Below are 22,997 nucleotides of genomic sequence, written 5' to 3' on the forward strand. Positions count from 1 at the left end.
TTTTTGAAATTCTACTTTGATTTGTTCTTTGATAACAACACTGGAACGTTGTGTAATTTTCCACATATCTTAAGTATTCCATTCTAAGGCGAGACAAGCTACTGACAAACAAGTTGATAAAACAGGACTATCAACAGTTTCGTTTGAAGTCATCTTTTTGTAATCTCTATGGTCGATACAACGACCTTGTAAGCAAATACAATATTCTATAAGGAACAATGTTTACTGGATGTATTCACCTGGGAAACAAATATTAGCATTAGTGATAGGTTAGTTCTAATTTTTTCAATAAAAGGTATAAATCATTTTGCTTATTTTTATTTTTACATTGAGTGGTGTTTATAATAAGCACACATCTAAGAGTTTTATTATTTTGTTTCAAAAAAAACTTCATTCGGGCCATTTAAATTGAAGTTAATTTTTTTTTCATCATAACTATATTATTACTGTGCATATAAGATCGGCAAATTGTCAACTTTATAGCATTAATATATTCATTTCGAGTTCTTTCAATTCAATCTAGTTTTTTAGATTACTTTAATGTCACTCATGTTTTGTGAAATTATTGGGTTTAAGGTTCAATATTGATTTGAATGGTATCACAGATACAGACAATTGAAAACGTAAATATTATGAAATGTTTATAAGTTTAGATGTTTTAAACTATCACAAAATTATGGAAATGTTCTTTTTATTAATGTAAATTTTTGTGTGCATTGAACTGCAAATGATGTTTCGAAAAAACGCTAGACGACGGATTAAGTCTTTTAAATCCGATAAATGGGTCAACATTTTATCATTTCAAAATCTGAAATTTTGTATTAATTTTTTTTTCAATTGCCAATAGATCGATACTTTAATTGCAAAAAAGGTCTTCCTCATTGCGTCTGACTTATTCATAAAAAAATTTGACAAATATATAATTTAGATTCACCTTTCAAGCATGATTTCGTATAGCCTATAGCTAATACAATTTCACGTCATACATTGCTGCAAAAAAATACAGTCTTACGTTTGATTAAAAGTTTTGTCTGACAAATGATTAGAGACTTTGGTAGATTTTCATAATTAGTCGAATTCAAACATAGTTTACCTCTGTGCTATTAGTTTTATTTCAATACGCAGAAAGTTATAATCAATTTTTGGGGTAATAAATCTATAAGTTGTTTCATCCTTTGCATATGACTATACTATAAGATGTTATCAAACCAAAAACTTTGTGAACAGATAATCGCAAATTTATATAAGTATGCAAATGATTTTCTTTTGATTTTGCCATGCGCTCTTTGTTTGACTCAGATATTTCAAACCTTCATTTTAGGACAGAGTTGATATTATCTCTATCCATAAGTTCCCACTTGGCTTTATAAAAGACCCCTTAAGTGCCCCAAGGTTGCTCCACGACCATTTGTTATCATTGCATGCACTTTAGATGTGCCAAATTACATCATAGATATTGGGGATTATCACTAATATAGATGTGTATTTGGCTTTTAAACAGAAATAGTCTCAGTTCAGCCCAGTCTTAAAAGCGCAATTTTACGCCATTTCTAATTTATATAGGACATAGAATTACTGCAGTCTTATTCATAATAACCAGAGACAATATGGCAGAATATGTGAGTACTGTATTGCAATTTATTCCTTCATACTTCCTTTCCAAATCAATTAAGAATTAAAGATAATTATGTTCATTATTACTAGAATTTAGATAATCATTAGGTTTCATTTGTTTTTCACCAATGTCTTACGTATATAGGAGGGTTGTTTCAAAGTTACGGAAACAGAACTCATAATTTAAGATCTGTTAACCACAGTTTTATATAACGTAACTCGAAATAAGAAAAGAACTATAACTCTAGCATATCATTTTTCAGGTTTTGATGGATTTTGATGTTCATATTTTGCTTTACTCCTTAAAATTTCATTTCTTCATTTTGGGGGATACCTATTCATAATTACGTGTTTCACAATCACTATAACTGATTCATTTTTTATCTGTTTAATCTAAGACGTCTCAGTAAATTATTTATTTTAACACTATATAAAGTAACAATTTCATTTAATTAAATCCATTTCATCTTTAAAAATTGCAAAAGAACAATGTTGCTTGTTAAAATGATTCAAACCAAACACCAATGTAAAACATCTTATAATCGTTATAAAAAACAAAAGCAAAGCAGGTATTCCTTAAAAGCTACAACAATAACATTTTTGTTTCTAGATAAATAGCATTACATTTGATACCGTTGTTTTCTGGTTCTCCTGTGGTTGCCGATGTCGGAGTGTCAATAACTAAGGTAAATGTTAAGGAATGTTTCCTTTGGGGAACTTAAAAAGAATGTAATTTTTGTTGAGATATGGTTTATAGTGCAATCATAAAGAAGGTCATTCTTAATAAGAATCAATGGCAAAAGGAATGCTAGAATGGTAAATACATATCTATAGGGTAGTTATTTTTAATAATCGCTTCTCATAAACACTCCCATATTACCTTTACTGTTCTACTTAAGTCTAATCATTTTAACTGATAAACTCATATACCTTAAACAGCCTTTCCTTGAAAATGCAACGTCAACCGACTGACATTGAAGTAAGCAACATCAAATGGGTTGCCAAAGTATCTTTTCTTTGGTTGAAAATGCGAAAGCATTCCAGTAAAAACATCTTCAGCGTAGGTATTCTTTCGACATCAATAACCGTCTTAAGTTTAACGTTTAGTTAACGAAAGGAATCTACATATTTCTAAAAGTTTAGATGTTTATAGCGCTTCGTAACAATAGTTTGATTTGATAAGGTGTATCTGAGCTTAGCGTTATAATAAACCCACTACGATAAAACGTGTTTGAAACTGTTTTTTCCAATAAAATGTGAATAGAAATCAGCTAAAATATCATTTTTTTAAATTCATGACAAATGATTTATTTCCGGAATGCCTACAGTCACCTCCAAAACGACATAAAGTATTCTCTTGACATTCTAGAAAATAATGAGTATCCGAATTATTTTTTGAAGATTTTTAATGGATATTAAGATTATGAGATTATTTAAATAATTTCTTGACAGTCAATAAGTACGGGAAATAATCTTTCGATTAACATTTGATTAGATTTAGCACCAATCAGACGCTCTAAAATCTTGAACTTAATATTGACCTTAACTTTACAGATATACGCAGCACTACTAAGGTGTGCTATGAAAGTTCAACGGATTTCATAACACTTTGCACCTTTATTACAGTATATTTATGAACAGTTATTCTATAATGATATAAATATGATATTAAATGAAGCTGCATAGTAATTGTCACATTGTTTGACACTTACTGTGGTCTCTTGAATTGACAGTTACGGGATAAATGTTGAGAATTCTCCCGAATTGAGTCATACACAAATTTCAATATTGCTTGGGCATACCTTTTTGAATTTAAAATTTAAATAACTAAGTTTACCTGCCTAATACATTCTGGAAAGTATTGCTGCTTTGTTCATAAATATAGTTCATCTTTTATTACTATAGATATTTAAGAAATGAGCTACTGTTGAAATTCATATGACTTTGCAATTAAATATATTTACAAAGCAAATCACTTCCCAATGATGAGAAAAACATTTTTAAGATTTTTTCTTTACTTATCATGGTACAAATGTAATGCTGAATACATGGATTTCTTCGCATATTGTTTTCTTTAGTATAAAGAAACGATAATTCATTTCGATAAATGTCTACTATGGAAACCTTATCTTGTTGCTTACACCTGTGATGGGCTATCTTATAATCTTTATCAATGCTACTTTTCCATCTTTACCATTGGTACCTTCACAACGCAACAACTGAACGGTGTTTTATTACCTATCACATTATATCAAACTGAAAAGAATGAAAGAAAATTGGTGACTATGGGTGACTATGCGTGGCCACTTAAAATTTATTCTTACATTAAATTGATCTTGAAAATTTACCTGTTATCTCAATACGTAAGTACCTCTCGTCTTTTTTATAAAACTGATAGCAAACATTATATTCAAGTTAACATGTATTCTTAATACATGAGACCAGGATTAAAAAAAAATAATTTATATAGATTGCTAGCGTCTAAAGTTCTAAAAAAATTCTTTTGTCAAAAACAATATTTTAAAATCTGTGTGAGTTGTCAAGAGCTCATCATATATTTTCAAAATCAATTACAGAGCTATTGATTGTTTTATTTAACTTATATACTTATTTTTACCGATGTTGTAGTTATTTATTGTGACCTTAAGACTTTTGTACGTTTTCTTACTTATAACATATATAAATTTCTATCAATTCTGATATGTTGATTGTCATTTTCGTCTCAGAGTTTAAAGATATATATATAGGTTGTTTATAATTTCAAACTATTAAAAATAAATCAGTGGTTTACAATGAAGTCTCATGTCCACCATATGTGTTTGCCACCAAAAATAAATGGTTTCACAGTATTAACGGACACGTATTTTTATTTGCAGGGGCCAAATGCTAACTAAGGAATCATCAGGCAATTACTTTACAGTCACCATTATGCCAGACGCTAAAATAAATAGTTTTCTCTCACATACTATATAATGACTCTTCTAAAAAAGCTAGTATCAGGCTTTATATCTTGAGCAAACATTAAATTATATATTTTGTTATCATCTACAAATACTCGTTCAGATGACATGAGACGTCTCCAACTTCATCATCATAGATTGCTGCGAGATATGTTGAGTGTTACTCGTATAGGCTAAGATAAAATCAACAATAAGGTAAGTAAAGAGTTATCGTTACACTCTAAGAAAATATTACAAATCTCTCAAAATTATTAAAGTTTTAGCTGTCAACTGTTTCTAAGGTCTGAGAAATTTGTAGGTATGAGGGGTTCAGGACAAAGTTTTTAAAATATGAGGCATGTTATTATTACCAACCCAAACTCCCGTCGGCTCTTCAGATTTACAGACCAAGATGGCTTCGTTTGCATTCGATGTTTTTTACATTTATCTTTATTTACTTCACGAATTTTCTTTCGGTAATTATACTGCTTTATATCAAACAATACTTAACTCCATTAATCTTTGCCTTCATTTCTTATCTTCAGTGACATTTAAGCACAGGCACCTGACGTTCTTTGTTTTCACAAAAATATTACCTAATAATATGCCATGTACACATCTCCACCATATACTTTTCTAAAACTGTCACATCAAACTGACTTTACGCTTGAAACGTTTGCGATTCTTTTTATTTCGCATTTAGTCATTCAACATCAAAGTTTATTATCTACTTAACTAAACAATGCATTTCATTTGCAATTGATAAAACTCTTTTCCTTATTTTGTATTGCCTGCTTCGAGATTGCGACAAATTGTTATAGGCTTAAGTTCGAAAGCAAAAGTAAGAAAACCAACGGCAGAATTACTTGCAAACGATTAGATCTTATCAAACAATTAAAATTCAACAACGATTTCTTCAGCCGGTTGACATCGTTACAAAACACTTAAAACGAACCAGTTTTAAAAACTACTAGTATTTTTTGTTTATCTTGAACTTACATTTCAATTTGTTTTGTGCAGTCTAGTTTACGTTAGATGTCAAACTTTCCATAATTAAACGAAAGCAATTCATATTTATACTTTGCAAAGGGAACTATTTATTTTATCTACAGAGTGTTAGTATCAGTATTTTCAATTTTTAATCTTAATGTATGTTTTAACAACAACGTACATTTTGTGACAAGGTTTCAAAAACCACTTTTATAAAAATAAAAATGCATATGAATTATTTTAAATCTTTGTACGTTATGTGTAATGATTTTAATAATTTTTTTCAAGGAAAACATCAATTAAATGAAACAACGGAGCACTTTTAAAATCAAAATGCCTCACTTGCTGGTAGCTGCAATAGACTTTGGAACAACATATTCCGGATGTGCGTTTTCTTTTTATGATGAGTTTAAGAAAGATCCAACAAAGAGTTTCGTAAAAAATTGGATTGATCCTAATAGTTCAATGATGTATTGCAAGACGTCAACATGCATTTTGTTCAACGAAGAAAAGGAATTCAATGAATTTGGTTTTGCTGCAGAAGCCAAATATTTGGACCTGATGTTAGAAAATGACCATCATAATTGGTATTTTTTCAGAAGATTCAAAATGGTTCTTTACGAAATTCAGGTAGTTTCTTTTTCAGGAGATTATGCTCAGTTGCATACATGTTTTTAAAATTACAAATGTTATCATTCTATGCAAACAAATATATGTGTTATTTATTTATTATTTTGAAGTCAGAAGACCAAGATATTCTCATTGAAGATGAACATGGAAATACTATGCCCACTCTAACAGTGTTTTCCGAATCTCTGAGATATCTGAAGCAATCTCTTTTAGATTATGTCAATGCCAGTGTTATTATTTCAATGGATGATATCAAATGGGTCATAACAGTGCCAGCTATATGGTCTGACCCTGCAAAAACGTTCATGAGGAGAGCTGCCATACAGGTATTTCATTTGATCACAAATTTGTGTAACCGATCTTGGACGAATAAAACAAAACACCAAGACGATTGTAGGGTTCTATATTATATATATTCTGAGCGTTACGTCGCATTAATCGTTTCACCCTAAAACAATACATAAAACATATAAGCACACCACTATAACAACACAAACATTATAGACATCACAAACATGTATAACATACATTTACTTATAGGTCAATTATATCGCTTTACATTTAATCGCAATACACGATAAATCTGAATTTTATGTTAAATAATATTTCCAACTCTTAGAAACATCACTCTAATATATAGATTATATGAAAACTATTTACAATAATGAATTTCAACAGATAGTTACCACTTTATGGAACTAGGTGCACGACACTGCATATACGTAGTATCAATCAGCGGATCAGGCTCATTATATGACTTGACCTATTTATAATTTATACAATATATAAGATCTTGTCTACTATACAATTAAATATATAAGACATATACTGCTCACTGATATTTACATTGTACTGTATTCAAAACGTTCACTCTACACACTCATACTTATATATTAACTTTATTAATTATTTTAATCTAGTTTAGAATTGTATTTATTTAAAGAATTATGTTTTAAAAGAATAACTTACAGGTCTGAGTCTGTATGCTTTGTCTCAGTCTGAAACACACCTGTCTGGCTTGAAGTCTTGGTTGCAATTAAAGTATTACAGAACCAGAATACAAAAGAATATCTCCCGCCAAACTCTATCAGTAGTGACCAATACTGACCAATCACAAACCGTAAATATAAAAATACCTATCTTCAAATGGAATAATCCAAACCACTGAAATAAATAACCTCAACGGACTATACCATTATTTATAATAGGGGTGTTTAAGTTTACACACACTTGTTAGTATTAGTGCAGCGCAAAGAGTGAAAGATGGAAAAAAATGAATGAATACCGGTAACTAATGCTAAAAATAAAACTAAGTCAAACTATCACAAACTCCCCCCAGTTGTGAAATGACGTCCTCGTCATTTCAAACTGAGAACTGAAATAGCTATGATCATAAAAACAATATATCTACAATTTGCTAATAATGTCTGAAATGCAACCTAATAAAATATTTCTTTCCTCTGACCGATTTGTGTTTTCTAAAATTTGCTTCAAAATACTCAACTCTTCTCTTCGCCTGTCGCAAATCTGATACAGCTGATAATCGGCAAATCTCTTTGGCGGTCGTCTAGTTCTTGCAGATCTCCTTAACCCTATCTCATCACCAGGTTCAGAGCCATCACCCTCCTCATCTTGGGGTGCAGGGTCTTCCGCGGCTTCCCTTTCTGGCTGTGTAACCTCTTCTTCTACAACTCTAACTGGTTCCTTAGAAATCTCTATAGGAGTTCTTTGTACAGGTACCTTTACAACTTGGATCTCATATTCTGAGTCACTATCACTGATATCTAGATCTGCCACATCATTTTGCTGCTTCAACTCTGTTTCTTCTTCATTCTGTGTTGTGTCCTTCTGTTTATTGGCTCTCGGTTTGGGAATTGGTTTCTCCTGAAACTCTGGGTCTATGCATCCTATTGGCAATAGGAGGTTCCGATGAAGAGTTCGCTTCTTTCCGGTTCCATCCTCTCTCTGTACTACATAGACTGGTACTTCTTTGTTTGGCTGGCGCAATACGATGTATGCTTCCTCCTCCCACTTATCAGCAATCTTGTGCTTACCATCGAAAGCAACAACCTTGACAAGAACTCTATCTCCTTCATGAAGATCTATACCTCTTACCTTTAAATCATAATACTTACCCTGTTTCACTCTAGACCTATCAGCTGATTTCCTCGCCAGATGGTACGCTGTCTTCATTCTTGTTCTGAGGTCTTCTATGTACTTGGTAAGTGATTTTTTCTCTTGGTTGTTGATTCCGAAAGCAACATCAACTGGCAAAAGTGGTTCACGGCCAAACTTCAATCTGTACGGTGATTGTCCTGTACTCTCATGCCTGGTACTGTTGTATGCCTGCACCAGGGGAGAAAGGTACTTCTTCCAGTTGGTCTTTTGGGCTGGATGGAGAGTTCCAAGCATGTTGAGTAGCGTCCTGTTGAATCTCTCACACATCTCGTTTCCCATTGGATGATAGGGAGTGGTCCTTGATTTCTTCATCCCTGTAATCAGACATAGTTCCTTGATGATATTTCCATCAAAATTTGCACCCTGATCACTATGTATTCTGACTGGAATGCCATAATTGGTAATGAAATTGTTGTAGAAAGCCTCTGCTGTGGTTTTAGCTGTAAAGTTCTTCGTGGGCACAGCCACAGCAAACCTGGAAAAATGATCTGTAACGATCAGTATATGCTGGAAGCCTCCTTTAGATGGTTCAAGTGTCAGGAAATCCATGCACACCAATTCAAGGGGGTATGATGTCTGGATTGGCATGAGAGGGGCTCGCTGGTTAGTTGGAACCTTTCTACGTAGACACCTATGACAATTCTTGATCCATCTATCAATATCACAATTCATACCGTTCCAGTAGAATCTGTCGCGGACCAGAGATGTTACACGGTCACGTCCTTGATGTCCAAAATCATTGTGTAGATTTTTCAACACCACTGGAATCATATCCCTTGGAACTACTATCTGTTTTATGCATGTATCATCTATGGTAACTTTCCTCTTTAAGATTCCTTCTTCCATAATTAATAGATGAAAATTCCTAATAAGTGCTAGAGAATGAGCAGAGGTTGGTAGATCACTCATTCGGGGTCTCTTACCTGATTTGACATAATGCACCCACTTCTGTAATACTGGGTCTTTGTGTTGAGCTTCTTTTCAGTCAACCTGTTGAAATTGGGAAATTTCAGAATTTAACTGATTAACTAATTCTGAATCTACAGATAAATTCTCTACAAAAGGAATCTCTAACTGAATAGATTGACATAATGCTTTCATACATTCACCTGAAATAGAAGACATGTCATTAGTTTGTTCAGTTAGTCTTGATAGTCCGTCTGCGTCTGAGTTCTTAAATCCAGGTCTGTATTGAATATCTAAATCAAAATTAGCTAAAGAAGCCAACCATCGATGACCTGCAGAGTCTAACTTGGCTGAGGTCAATACGTAAGTAAGAGGGTTATTATCCGTCAAGACTTTAGTCTTACTCCCTAGTAAATAATCCTTAAATTTGTCGCATACTGCCCACTTCAGTCCTAAAAATTCAAGTTTGTGGGCGGGGTAGTTTTGTTCTGGTTTAGTGAGGCTCCTACTGGCATAGCTGATGACTCTCTTCACATCTCCTTGTTTCTGATATAGAACTGCGCCGAGAGCAATCTTACTTGCATCTATGTGCAGTTCAAATGGCAGGCTGTAATCAGCATAACCGAGTATAGGTGGAGTTGCTAATGCTTCCTTCAATCTGTCAAAAGCATTCTGTTCCTCACTTCCCCACTTCCAGACTTTTCCTCTCTTTTTGCTTGATCTCTTACTATCTGTTGGTATGGGCATCAACTCTGATAAAGGTCTTGCTATCTTGCTGAAGTTTCTGATAAATTTGCGGTAATAACCGACAAAACCTAAAAATTTCCTAACTTCTTCTGGAGTTGTAGGTATGGGCCAGTTAAGAACTTTGTTCGTTTTCTCTGGGTCTGTCTCAATACCTTGATTAGAAACTATATGACCTACATACCTGACTCTTTCCTGAAAGAAATTACATTTCTTAGGGGAAAGCTTCAATCCTGCTGCCCTTAACTTGTCAAATACTTGTTGAAGTCTATCTAGATGTTCTTCATATGTTCTTGAGAAGATGATAATGTCATCAAGAAAAATAAAACAGATGTTAAGGTTCAATTCTCCAAGACAGTCTTCCATAAGTCTTTGGTATGTAGCCGGGCTGTTCGAAAGGCCAAAGGGCATCCTATTATACTCGACGAAGCCTAAGGGGCCAACAGTAAAGGCTGTGCGCTCTTTGTGACTCTCCTCAATTTCTATTTGATGGTATCCAGATTTGGCATCTAGAACTGTAAAGTAGGAATTGCCCGATAAACTGTCTAGAATCTCCTCAATTCTTGGAAGGGCATAGGCATCTTTCTTGGTCTTGTTGTTCAACTGTCGGTAATCCACACACATCCTTAAATCTCCGTTTTTCTTCCTCACCAAGACAACGTTGCTGGAAAATGGCGACTTGGATTTCCGGATGATTCCTGCTGTCAGTAGCTGTTGTATGTGATCTCTGACTTCCTTAAACATGGATGGGGGTATTCGCCTGTGACGCTGTCTAAAAGGTGTATTATCCGTCATCTCTATCCTGTGTTTGACTGTGGTGACGTGGCCAATATCTGTCTCACCCCAGGAGAAAATGTCCCTATTTCTCTCTATCACCTCTTTGGCCATGGCAAATTCCTCCTTTGTCAGGTTGTCTTGGGCAATATTAAAGTCTACTGCCTGGGACGTGTTGTCTCCTGCAGGAAATTCTGGTATGTCCTCCACAGTGACTGGCTGAATTTCTGCAATAATCGCTCTAGGTGGTACCCTGACAGTCCTTGTTGTCACATTGCTTACAGTCACCCACACTGTCTCTCTCTTCTGGGGATTATAGTCCACTAAGTTTGGGATGATGTCTAAATCTGCAGGAATTGCTGATTTCTCTGTTGTCTGAATAATTGCCATGGTCTGTTTATAAGGAAACATCTTGTCTGCATATCCTTCTATTGTCATTTCAGAATTTGGTTGGATAGTAATGGGATTTCTTTCCGCAGACTTGATTACTGCCAATCTGTATTTATTCTTCACTAACTCTCTTTCCCTTAATGCTAAACATCGAAATGTCCAATACCAGGGCTCATGCAGTCTTGATATCTGTAAGAATCTTTCTCCATGACATTCCTTTATTCCTCCCATTATGGAATTAAGAATGTTTGTCCCTAGTAATACTGGAACCTTCTGGTGATAATCTGTATCATTAACTACCAGGAATAAACATGTATACTGTCTGTCATCTCCTAATCCTTCTGATATGACATCTAGCTCTACCGCACCTTTATAAGGTAAATTACTGCCATCAGCACATTTCAACTCAAATAAATCTCTGATATCTTGAATTTCTACATCTTGCAAATTTTGTTCATAAAAAGATTCACAAATAGTGGAAACTGTTGATCCTGTATCTAACAATGCTGCTGTAGGTATTCCATTTATTCTTATCGTTACTTCTGTGTTATCTCCAATAATTCCTGGAACTTGACGCTGTCTATCAGTACAACCTAGCGTCCGCGTCTCGAAGCAGGTCGCTGTGAGTTTAAATCTCTTTTGTGGTCCAAGCGTACACGACAGCCATATTGTATATGTCCAACTTGTCCACATCTATAACAAACAACTTCTCCCTCATTTCTTCTCTCTTGTGGGTAATCTTTTCCTCTGTTTCTATAATTTCCTTGATATTGTTGATCCTGAAAATATCCTCCTTGACCTTGAAATCTTGAATTATGTGGTTTCTCAGTTTGATATTTCTGACGTACAACATCAATATCCTCTTTCATCTGATTCACTTTAGTGTCCATCTTTTGAATCATTGCTTTCAATTCATCCATCTTTGAATCACTGGTAACAGTCTGATGGATAGTGGCTTTCTTACTGGCATCTTTATGTCTGATCTTATCTTGTTCTACCTTCCTAATCGCCTTTCTTAATTCATCAAAGTCAATGCATTCTTTAAATATATGGCCAGTTATGTCCTTTAGGTTTTCTGCAAGTCCATTCCAGAACATGTTTCGCAACATCTGATCTGTGTTTGTTGGAACAATTTCTTTTTGAGATGCACTGTAAAACTGGGACAAAAGATTCTCATTGTCATCAACAATTCCATAGACGCTGTCAAATCTCTGCAAAATTTCATCAATGGATGCTTCTGTTCCGAGTCGCATCAGGACTCTTGCTGCATTTCCTCGAAGTGATCTTCTGATGCTCTGCAGAACTGCTGATGTCTTAACGCCATCTCTAATCAAACACTCAACTTCATAACGCCACAAATCATATGATGTTTCACCTTTCTTATCTCCAGAAAAGAATGGCAGTTTCGGAGTGTTAGTGGTATATGATGTTGTTTCTTTTGGACTACTTGATGCATCATTATCCTGAGGCATGTCCATCTGCAATGTCCTTGGTGCCGCCCAATTAGCATAACTAATCAACCAGGATTTAAGTTCTTCTCCAGATTTTAGTTTTGGTTTTACTCCAAGTTCCTTGAAAGATTTAGCTAACTTTTGCAGTTCCTCCTGTGTAAGGTCCTCTTCTGACATGATGATTAAACACCTTATATGACTGAACTAACAACTTAATAAGTTTCTATTCTAATTAAATTCTAAGCCGATAACCCTGAATAATCTGGATAATATAAACTCTGAAAAAGAAAAAAAATGTATAAACTAATTAACTGCCAAATAACTTAATTAGACCAATTAATAATTCTATACTAATTAATTTAAAGTTAAAGGCAATAAGTCAAATTCAATCAATAAGTTCTGAAAAAAATTTAACTAAATTTATGTAAGTTTTAACTAAATAACTAAGTTCTAAATAAATAACTAAGTTATCTCAGTACTGATTACTACTAATTACCCAATAATAAATCCTTAATATGTAAAAAAATACAAAAGCGGAATGAAATAGGCACGAAATAGAAGAAACCGACACGAGTTGATTAATATAAAGAAACCGACACGTTTACTTAAATATTGAAGTCAAATAACCTGAATATCAAAACACAAAATATACCCAATAGATTCGTAAATATCTTACACCAATTGCATGTATACTTTACTCCTTACTCCATGATAGGCATAATTACCTTCGATGAAGTCAGACAGACAAACTCAATGAACTGATTATGTCAGATAAACCGTTACTCTATAATACTCTAATAATCAATGATAAATGAGAGAGCTGAAATGAAGTGCAATGTTAGTAAACACTCTTTTCACACAGGGTATAGAGAGTAATACCAAGTCTAAGCTGCTGTAAAACAAGATATACTATTTATTGTGATATATTCAAATCAACCTGATTAGTTCTTATCTGAAGAAGACGAACAGACCAGCCAGAACTTCAATACCAATGACTGATTATCAAATAAACACCAGACTTGCACCAAGAATTGTCAACTTTGTTTCCACCGGATGTTATTACAAAGTGTCAAGGTCGAATGTCAAAGTATAATATTTGTAAAAATTAAGATTTCGGATATTTCCGGATTTTAGTTCAAGCAACGTTTTTATGAATTTTTGCTCTTTCGTACGTCTTTCTTGCTTTGTTTACAATTGATTATATATTAAATGACTAAAAAAATATATAGTGGCCAAAGAAATTGAGAAAATATAACAAAAAAATACACAAGTTTGGAATTGACCTACTAAAGTAGACAACAGCTGATCGCAATCACGTGATATATATCAACGTTTCAACATACAACTAGTTTGTGGTGCGCAATAGAAATTTCTTACCAATCAATGATTAAATTCCTTATGAACATGTACACAACATATACATTTCACAACACATTTACAAAGATTTCACAAAACACAAGACACAACACACACGAGGACGAGAATAGTAACACACGTGGATCTCCTCGAATAAACACTTCCGGTAGATGACGTCACCAAAGTGCGGGAAACTCCACGGATTGTTTTGGCGGGTCTTCGTCGGCCTGTACGTTCTCGTCTGGAATTCCGTCCTTGCACGGGAATGGGCGTGCGGGGGACGTCCACCAGATTGCCGTTAATCCTAAACCACGTTGGGCGCCATTTTTGTAACCGATCTTGGACGAATAAAACAAAACACCAAGACGATTGTAGGGTTCTATATTATATATATTCTGAGCGTTACGTCGCATTAATCGTTTCACCCTAAAACAATACATAAAACATATAAGCACACCACTATAACAACACAAACATTATAGACATCACAAACATGTATAACATACATTTACTTATAGGTCAATTATATCGCTTTACATTTAATCGCAATACACGATAAATCTGAATTTTATGTTAAATAATATTTCCAACTCTTAGAAACATCACTCTAATATATAGATTATATGAAAACTATTTACAATAATGAATTTCAACAGATAGTTACCAATTTATGGAACTAGGTGCACGACACTGCATATACGTAGTATCAATCAGCGGATCAGGCTCATTATATGACTTGACCTATTTATAATTTATACAATATATAAGATCTTGTCTACTATACAATTAAATATATAAGACATATACTGCTCACTGATATTTACATTGTACTGTATTCAAAACGTTCACTCTACACACTCATACTTATATATTAACTTTATTAATTATTTTAATCTAGTTTAGAATTGTATTTATTTAAAGAATTATGTTTTAAAAGAATAACTTACAGGTCTGAGTCTGTATGCTTTGTCTCAGTCTGAAACACACCTGTCTGGCTTGAAGTCTTGGTTGCAATTAAAGAATTACAGAACCAGAATACAAAAGAATATCTCCCGCCAAACTCTATCAGTAGTGACCAATACTGACCAATCACAAACCGTAAATATAAAAATACCTATCTTCAAATGGAATAATCCAAACCACTGAAATAAATAACCTCAACGGACTATACCATTATTTATAATAGGGGTGTTTAAGTTTACACACACTTGTTAGTATTAGTGCAGCGCAAAGAGTGAAAGATGGAAAAAAATGAATGAATACCGGTAACTAATGCTAAAAATAAAACTAAGTCAAACTATCACATTTGCTCGTCACTTTTTTAATGGACATTTTCACCTGTAGAATGTCTAACGGCAAGTGCGCAATAAAAGCTAACTTGCTAATGATTTAACTTACCGTATTTATGAACCATGGAAACGGTTAGTGATGTGTAAAATGATACACATCTGAGCGTGATAGCTCTACTTTATAAAACAAAATATTTAGGTTGCTATACTTAATTACGATTAAGTACTAATCGCACTTTAAAACTTACTACTAATTTAATCATAGCTGAAATCATTCTGCCTATGATTTGAAGTCACAATATATGAGCTTTTTGAACTTATTTGTAACGGATTAAAAAAATAATAATCTTTACTGTAAAACGATGTATTTTTGTCTACATTTGTTTTACGGGTTGCTTCCTTAATGTTCTCGTCTGAAACATTCAGTTTGAATCTCACCACAAACTCCTAAATATTTTTTTTTTATTTCCACATGTGTTAAATTATATTTTCCAGAGAAAAAAGTTTTTAGAGCTATGCGTTTGGTCCTGTTTTATGGATATTGTTATATCTGATAAAAATGTTACAGACGGCCAGGTGATATTTTCTAAATATAAATCGATATCTATTCAATTGAGATCAGATTTCATGTTCAAATTTACTCAGGTTGCAGCGAACGCATATTTTCAATTTTTCTAAAAAAATCATTTAAAATGAGTCTGACCGAATACAGCTTTTGTATTTGGGAAATGGTTTTTCCAAAATGATACTTTTAAAATCCTTAAATAATATATTGATGTGTCCAACCATCTTAATTTTGATTCATTTACGGAATTTATAGAAACAAAAAAAAACCTGGGCATTTTGTGTCTAGCGCTCGATGTTCAGACTGTATTGAACTCCTTTACAATGTCTTTATGGATTTTTGATATGGTTTACGGTTTGTTATTGTCATTTTTTAAATACAAGAACTGCTCTTTATAAAAATATAAGAAGATACCCAAATTTGAAAGTTAAAATTTGTTTTTTTATATATTTAAAAAACGTTTATAGCTAAACAAGTATTGTAAATTTTAGGTAAATCTGATAGTTAATGTGTTGACCACCGAATCTCATTAATTATTTTCTCATAATTGTATATTCAGAGTGTCTTTCATTTGTCACACAGGCTGGAATAGACTCCGATATGCTAACTATAGCATTAGAACCAGAAGCAGCAGCTCTATATGTTAAATATCTTCCTGTTGAGAGGAGAGTGAATGGAAATGATAGAGAGGTTTTGCAGGCTTTTGCGCCAGGATCAAAATACATTGTCGTGGATGCTGGAGGTCAGTATATAATTATTGCTAAATTGTTGAGACTGATATGATATTTATGAATTACTATAGATAAAAAATCAAATTAAGCATGGTTATATGAAATAGGAAAGCAATGAAAGGGTACTTATACTTTTAATTTAATTAAACTTGCTGCAAAAAAACGCATCAAAACGGTGGGCACATTATATATGAAGTCTCAGCTAATGTCTTCTTTTTTAAGTCCTGTTTTGTAATTAAAAATACATGTAATGCAAGGTAATAACAAAACTGCTTTTCATGTAGGCAAAAAAAATGTTACATTTGAAGCGGATTTTTTACGAAATATTTGATGAAACGACGTCATAACTTTGTTTAACTCTTGTACACAGGTGTAGATTTTCTGATTAATAACATATTATAACTAGTAATTCACATGGGTTTGGTAAAAACAATTGTTGCAAATAATTGGTAAGGGGTATTATGAGCGTTTTTTTTTTTTGCTTTAAAAAATGTATATAGGTGTTAAATATTACGTTATAAAAATGTAACATTTGTGTGACCTACTTGCGTATTTCATATTTTACTCAATATCATGCTGAGCAAATATCAAAGACCATGATAATTTGGTAGGTATCCTTCAATGAAATAAAAATTACAATTTCTTCTGTTTAGGTGGTACAGTTGACATAACGGCGCACGAAGTGCTTGAAGACGGACACGTCAAAGAACTTATCAAGTCCACTGGAGGAAGCTGGGGAGGCACAAAGGTGGACGAAGAATATATGGATTTTCTCAAACGTCTCATTGGTGAAGATACGACAAAGTACATCGATGAAAACCTCCCTAGTCTATTATTTGAAGCTAGAAGAGACTTTGAAAGTGCCAAGCACATAATTAAACCAAACTCCGACAAAAAAATTAATGTCAGATTTCCCGCTAAAATCGCAGAAATATACACGACATCACATCCTGATAAAGACTTGAGGGCAAAAGATATTGTTTTGACAAAAGATAAAAAGCAGATGGCTGTCTTATTTAAGGGAGACAAATTGCGATTAGCGACAAAGGATGTCGAAGATTTTTTCACTCAATCCGTAAAGAACATCACTGATCATCTTGCAAAGCTACTTCAACAAAATGACGGAAAAGGTATTTCTACCATAATTCTTGTTGGTGGCTATGCAGAGTCACAAATGCTCGTTCAGGGAATCAAAGCAATGTTTCCTGAAATAAATACTATCATCCCCAAAGAGGCAGCGTGGTCGGTTTTACGTGGTGCAGTTATCTTTGGCCATGACCCCAGTATGATTAGTCAGAGACGAAGTAAATACACCTATGGTGTAAGTGTTAACAAAAAATTTAACCCTTTAGAGCATGATGAAAAATACAAATATGAAGATGGTGGGGAAATAAGATGTAGAAATATATTTAGTAAACTCTTAGAAGTTGATGAATTAGTCACTGTTGGAGTTCATCAAAAGGAAAAACGTTATCGTTTAAAAAGCTGTAAAGATGCAGGGAATTTGAAACTGTATGCTAGTACATCAAAATGCCCTCAGTATGTTGATGAAGAAAATTGTTTTTTCATTGGGCATATTTTGCCACCGGGTCATGAGTTTATTCCCGAAAAATATTTATATGTTAGCATTTATTTTGCAGAAACTGAAATATTTTTCTTAACTCACCAACCAGCAAGTCAAAAAAATGCGGTTTGCTATCTTGGTGAGTGAATAGAAAGCCAGTTATCAAATAAGATTATTACAATTAAAACTATCAGCACCAAAATTATGTGTTACAATGACTGGTAGAAATGACAGACGTCGTCTAAGGCAACGACACATATACATGTGTCAATAAGCAGAGTTTCAACCAACACAATAAATTATAAAGTAAAAAACCACTTGAGTAGAATATTTGCCAAAGTTAATCAAACAAGAAATATTCGCCTAAATTGAAAAGTTTACGTTTTACGTTTTACAGATACGTTATACACATCATTGTTTATAGAGAAAGCTAACAAAAGCAATACATACAACGTAAAACATGTATTTTTAAAATAAGATTGTCAGCCCATGCCCTTCCTGTATATACTAGTCGTTTTAATTGGACAACAAAAAATCAGAAATTGTAAGACAGAAATTGTTACATATGTAAATAGACAGATGGACGGATAGATAGATAGATAGATAGATAGATAGATAGATAGATAGATAGATAGATAGATATTGTCCATTTTTCTGTTCCATTTTACTATTATATTTTGAACTGTACATCTATATAAATACATAAGATACATGTAAGACTGTAAAGTCTAATGTGAACAAAGAATGAAATCAAATCAATTTAGATAAAGTAACTCAGTAATGCCTGGCGATTAATGTCTTTTATGAACTAATTAACTTAAACTTGCCACCTAGTAAAATTACTTTGATGTTTTTTTTATTGATACTAAGCGAGGGTTTAGATATGGATATTAATACATGACATGTTGACTTTATGTTAAAAGTGTAATAAACACTTAATCGTTTTTACCATTTCAGATTTATTTTATCAGTATAAAGAATTAATCATTTTTCTGCACACAGATGAAATTTTCTCATGAGAAACTACTCAAAATAATTTTACATTGCATTCATGATTTTCTTTGACATTCTACGTTTTCCGCAAAAGACTAGAGCCAACTTGTAATTCGTTTAACGTTCCAGCGCTCTGGAAATAAAAAAATATACAATGAAAGACAGTAAACTTATTCACAGTAAATAAAAGTTTTTAAAGTTGTTTTACATCAGACAAAAGATAGAGATAGTGAGCTTAATACTTTCTTTCAAAAAAAAATTCTGCAAGTTGACACTACTTGTCAACTGAAGAGACTTTCTTTAAAAACAAAATAACATATGTTTTAACCACAGGAACTCTCGATTTCTAAAAGCAAAGATATGCGAGTGTATCATCTGTCCTAAGCTATTGATTTATTGTGCATGTAAATAAATTGCATTGTATTGTTTATACGACGTTTTTTTTGTATTGTACTATGCTGTTTTTGAAAATATGTTACTTTACATTACATGGTTAAAATTAAATATGTTTTATAAACAAATATGTGAGCTATCATATACTGCCATTTGAATAAAGACAATAAAAAGTTTTTATCAAAGAAATGATTGTGTGATAATAATGTTATACGGAAGTCCCAAAAAGATCTACATTGGTTTATTTTCTACATGCAACTGAATAATATTGGATGCAAGTTGCTCTAAAGAAGTATAATTATGAAAATGTGATTTTTACTGAGGAAGCCTAGAGTTATGCAAATTGGGATTTTTTTACATTTTGGTCACGAATATTGTACACTCACGTGCCAAAAGTATGTCAATTTTTTTCCAAGATGGCCGCCGATAAAAATTAATAAATGTTTATCATCAATAAAATCTTACTTAACAATTACGGTTTTCGTTATTTTTATCACCAACGAGCCGCCATAGGCTATATATATCCTTTGTACACCGGAAGTAGTCATAACTTCTGCTTTTTTTACATCGTCAATGTAAACATCAAGCATGGGTAGAAAGGGCAGAGAACTCACCCTCGATGAGAAAAAGAGCATCGTTTCACTTTATGAAAGTGGATTAAAGTCGGCAAAAGTAGCAGAAATTCTGCATTTGGTTCCTTCAACCATCAGCAGGTTTTTGAAGCGATTTCGTGAGCGAGGCAGCATGGAAAATAAGTATCGAAGTGGGCGACCCCGATCCATGACAGTTCGCAACCAAACAGCATTATCAAAGATTGTAAAAAAAGACAGGAGGAAAACTTTAACGGATATTACTGGGGAATTTAATAGATCAGTGCCTAAACCTGTTTCAAGTAGAACTATCCAGCGAGAATTACATCGACAAAAATATCAGAGGAGAACCGTAGCAAAAAAATTGGGGGTGAGGGAAGTTAACAGGAAAAAAAGACGTCGATATTGCAGGGGAAAATTAACCTGGAAAGTTGAGCAACACTGGAAAAATACGATTTTTAGTGATAAGATGACAGTTGTAATAAAACCTGATGGTAAAATCAAAGTTTGGAGAAAAACAGAAGAGAAATGGAAAGGCTTTTGTTTGGGATACCTCGAACAGGGACCAACACGAAGTTTAAAACTGATGGTTTGAAGGACAATAACTTACCATGGAACGGGTATTTTGGCTTTTGTTGAAGGTAATATGAACTCTCAAAAATATATCAGTGTATTAGATGAACATTTCTGGCCAGTAATTGTGAAATATTTCGGAAAATCGCCTTGGCATTTCATGGACGACAACTGTCCCGTTCATCGCTCCCGAGAGACGAAAAATTGGAAAATGAGAAACGATATCCCACCTTTCTTTTGGCCCCCACAATCCCCCGACTTAAATCCAATTGAAAATGTTTGGCTTGTTTTAAAAAACCATGTAAAACGCCGTATTTTCAACATCCATACCGTCGATGACTTGAAACAGGAATTGCTGTGTGCGTGGAATAACCTTTCAAAAACTTACCTCGGATCCCTGTATTCTAGTCTTCCGAAACGATGTCGGAGAGTGATTGCATCCAAAGGATTCATCACAAAATATTAAGTCAAAATACGAAAGAATAAGGTAGGTGCTTTCCTTTATTCAAGATGTAAACAAAAGTTTTGGCGGCCATCTTGGAAAAAAAATTGACATACTTTTGGCACGCGAGTGTACTACAATTCGAGTGGTATTTCAACCCGTACTAAAATGCAAGATGTAAGTAAAACCCAAGAAGGAAGTAAAACTCTAAAGCATATTTTAGAGAATTTTAAATAAGTTCCCATTCATGTCAAAACGACTGGTAATCTAAGGAACCGATCGCGATGTATGCAGACAGTAGCAAAATCGCCAAACATCAAGCTGTTAAAAGATGCATAACTGTGTTGACTACGTGGTCTTTAGTTTTGAAATCTATTTCGCAAATATTTAAGAATTTCTGCGAAATGATAATTTATTTTTGTAAACACGCTAATAGATTTATTATCAAGCACAGATAATCATATATAAATAGGTTCGTTTTATTTTTAATCATCTTCTGCAATACAAGGTAAAAAAAAATCAAATATTAAAGATCAAAAACAATTTTTTACAAAAACAAAAAACTAATGACTTTTTAAGAAAAATATGCCACTGGGGATTCCATATAGTTCCATTTGTTAAATTATTTTTCTTCCAGTAAACGCGATTTTACAAATCCTTGCATCAGACATAATCGCATTTTAGAAAAAAGCTTAATTGCCACAAGATTGAAAGATAACTTTATTATGTTTATTTGACTATTGTTCTTAAAATCTATCTTTTAGGTCATTTTAATATTGATTAACTATGACCTGAATGCATATTGTATGAAAACCTTCTGTAATTTATAATTGTGCACAAAATACTAAAAACGGAATTAGGTACTAAAACATCAATTTAATGCCTGAACAGTCAATAGACCCGAATAATTTTCCGAGGTGCAGGGAACAGCTCAGTATGATCTATTGCCCGAGGTCAATGACCGTATAATGTTATACAAATTGCGGGTCAATTTATCGAAATTGTGTGCTGACGTCACAGAGTTGCTATCATTGCAATCTCAATGCGCTTGCGCTTGCATATTTAAAACTAATCAAGTGAATTTCAAAATAAAAGGACTTGTTTAAAGCATATCCAAAACAAAAGATCGGGAAAACTCCCTGAACACTAAAGAGGAAATTCATACCGTGCTTTAAAGCGTTATATAATCATTCCCAGTCGCAAAGTAGTTGATTAAATAACTCGAGAAGCGTTACTGCTATAATGATCAAATTTATTATATACCCTTGTCCATTTAATAGTTATAATTATTAAATGGTCTTTTTTAAATAAATTGTTTACACGTTTAGCAAAGCTATTTTAAAATGAACTCTTTTAACAATATTGGACGCTATTTATTGTGTATTAGTGTGTATTAGCGTCTTCAGTTTCATAGAGAGGTAATATAGATATGTGTGGTTTAACTCATATAAACAAATATCAATACCATCAAAAGCTTGAGCTGGATAATTGTAAACAAGTTTCTGTCCTTTAAAAAAGGACTGCAATACGTGGACCATTTGCATGTGTTTCCGACGAAAACGTGAAAGCCTTGAAATTATCACATATTCCACAGACTCTAGCCCCTGCCTTTGAGCACTAAATTTGTACGTTGTATTACGTATATGTGTATAGTTGACTTTTAATCCCAGAATTAAAAGGGTTCATACTTCTAAAATAATTATGATCTAAAGTAACGAAGATTGATGTATAGCATCAAGCATTCGGCGAATTCTACTAATTGCGCACACATTACGCTTCACTTTACTTTGTTAACTACGTTATGCAGTGACAGCTATACTATAAATGTGTCATTTCATATTTTGATGCGTTTTTCTTGAGATTTAAACTTTTATACTGTGACATA

General features: G+C 33.2%; 1 protein-coding gene across 4 annotated transcripts; it reads left to right on the forward strand.

Moving 5' to 3' along the window:
- The first annotated feature begins 1,222 nt into the window (after positions 1 to 1,222).
- Positions 1,223 to 18,965, forward strand: LOC105334140 (heat shock 70 kDa protein 12A). Of its 4 annotated transcripts, none has more exons than XM_066080968.1 (7): positions 1,223 to 1,619; positions 2,225 to 2,300; positions 4,491 to 4,769; positions 4,873 to 6,173; positions 6,284 to 6,499; positions 16,409 to 16,568; positions 17,211 to 18,965. In XM_066080968.1, the coding sequence occupies exons 4-7, from the start codon at positions 5,847 to 5,849 to the stop codon at positions 18,266 to 18,268; spliced, it is 1,761 nt and encodes a 586-aa protein (XP_065937040.1). In that variant the 5' UTR covers positions 1,223 to 1,619; positions 2,225 to 2,300; positions 4,491 to 4,769; positions 4,873 to 5,846; the 3' UTR covers positions 18,269 to 18,965. The 4 variants fall into 4 exon arrangements, with proteins under 4 accessions (XP_065937040.1, XP_065937039.1, XP_065937041.1 ...); XM_066080967.1 differs by having other exon boundaries at positions 5,832 to 6,173; XM_066080969.1 differs by lacking the exon at positions 2,225 to 2,300 and having other exon boundaries at positions 5,832 to 6,173.
- Positions 18,966 to 22,997: the final 4,032 nt, after the last annotated feature.

Source organism: Magallana gigas, chromosome 4, assembly GCF_963853765.1.
Source record: "Magallana gigas chromosome 4, xbMagGiga1.1, whole genome shotgun sequence".
Taxonomy (NCBI): Eukaryota; Metazoa; Mollusca; class Bivalvia; order Ostreida; family Ostreidae; genus Magallana; species Magallana gigas.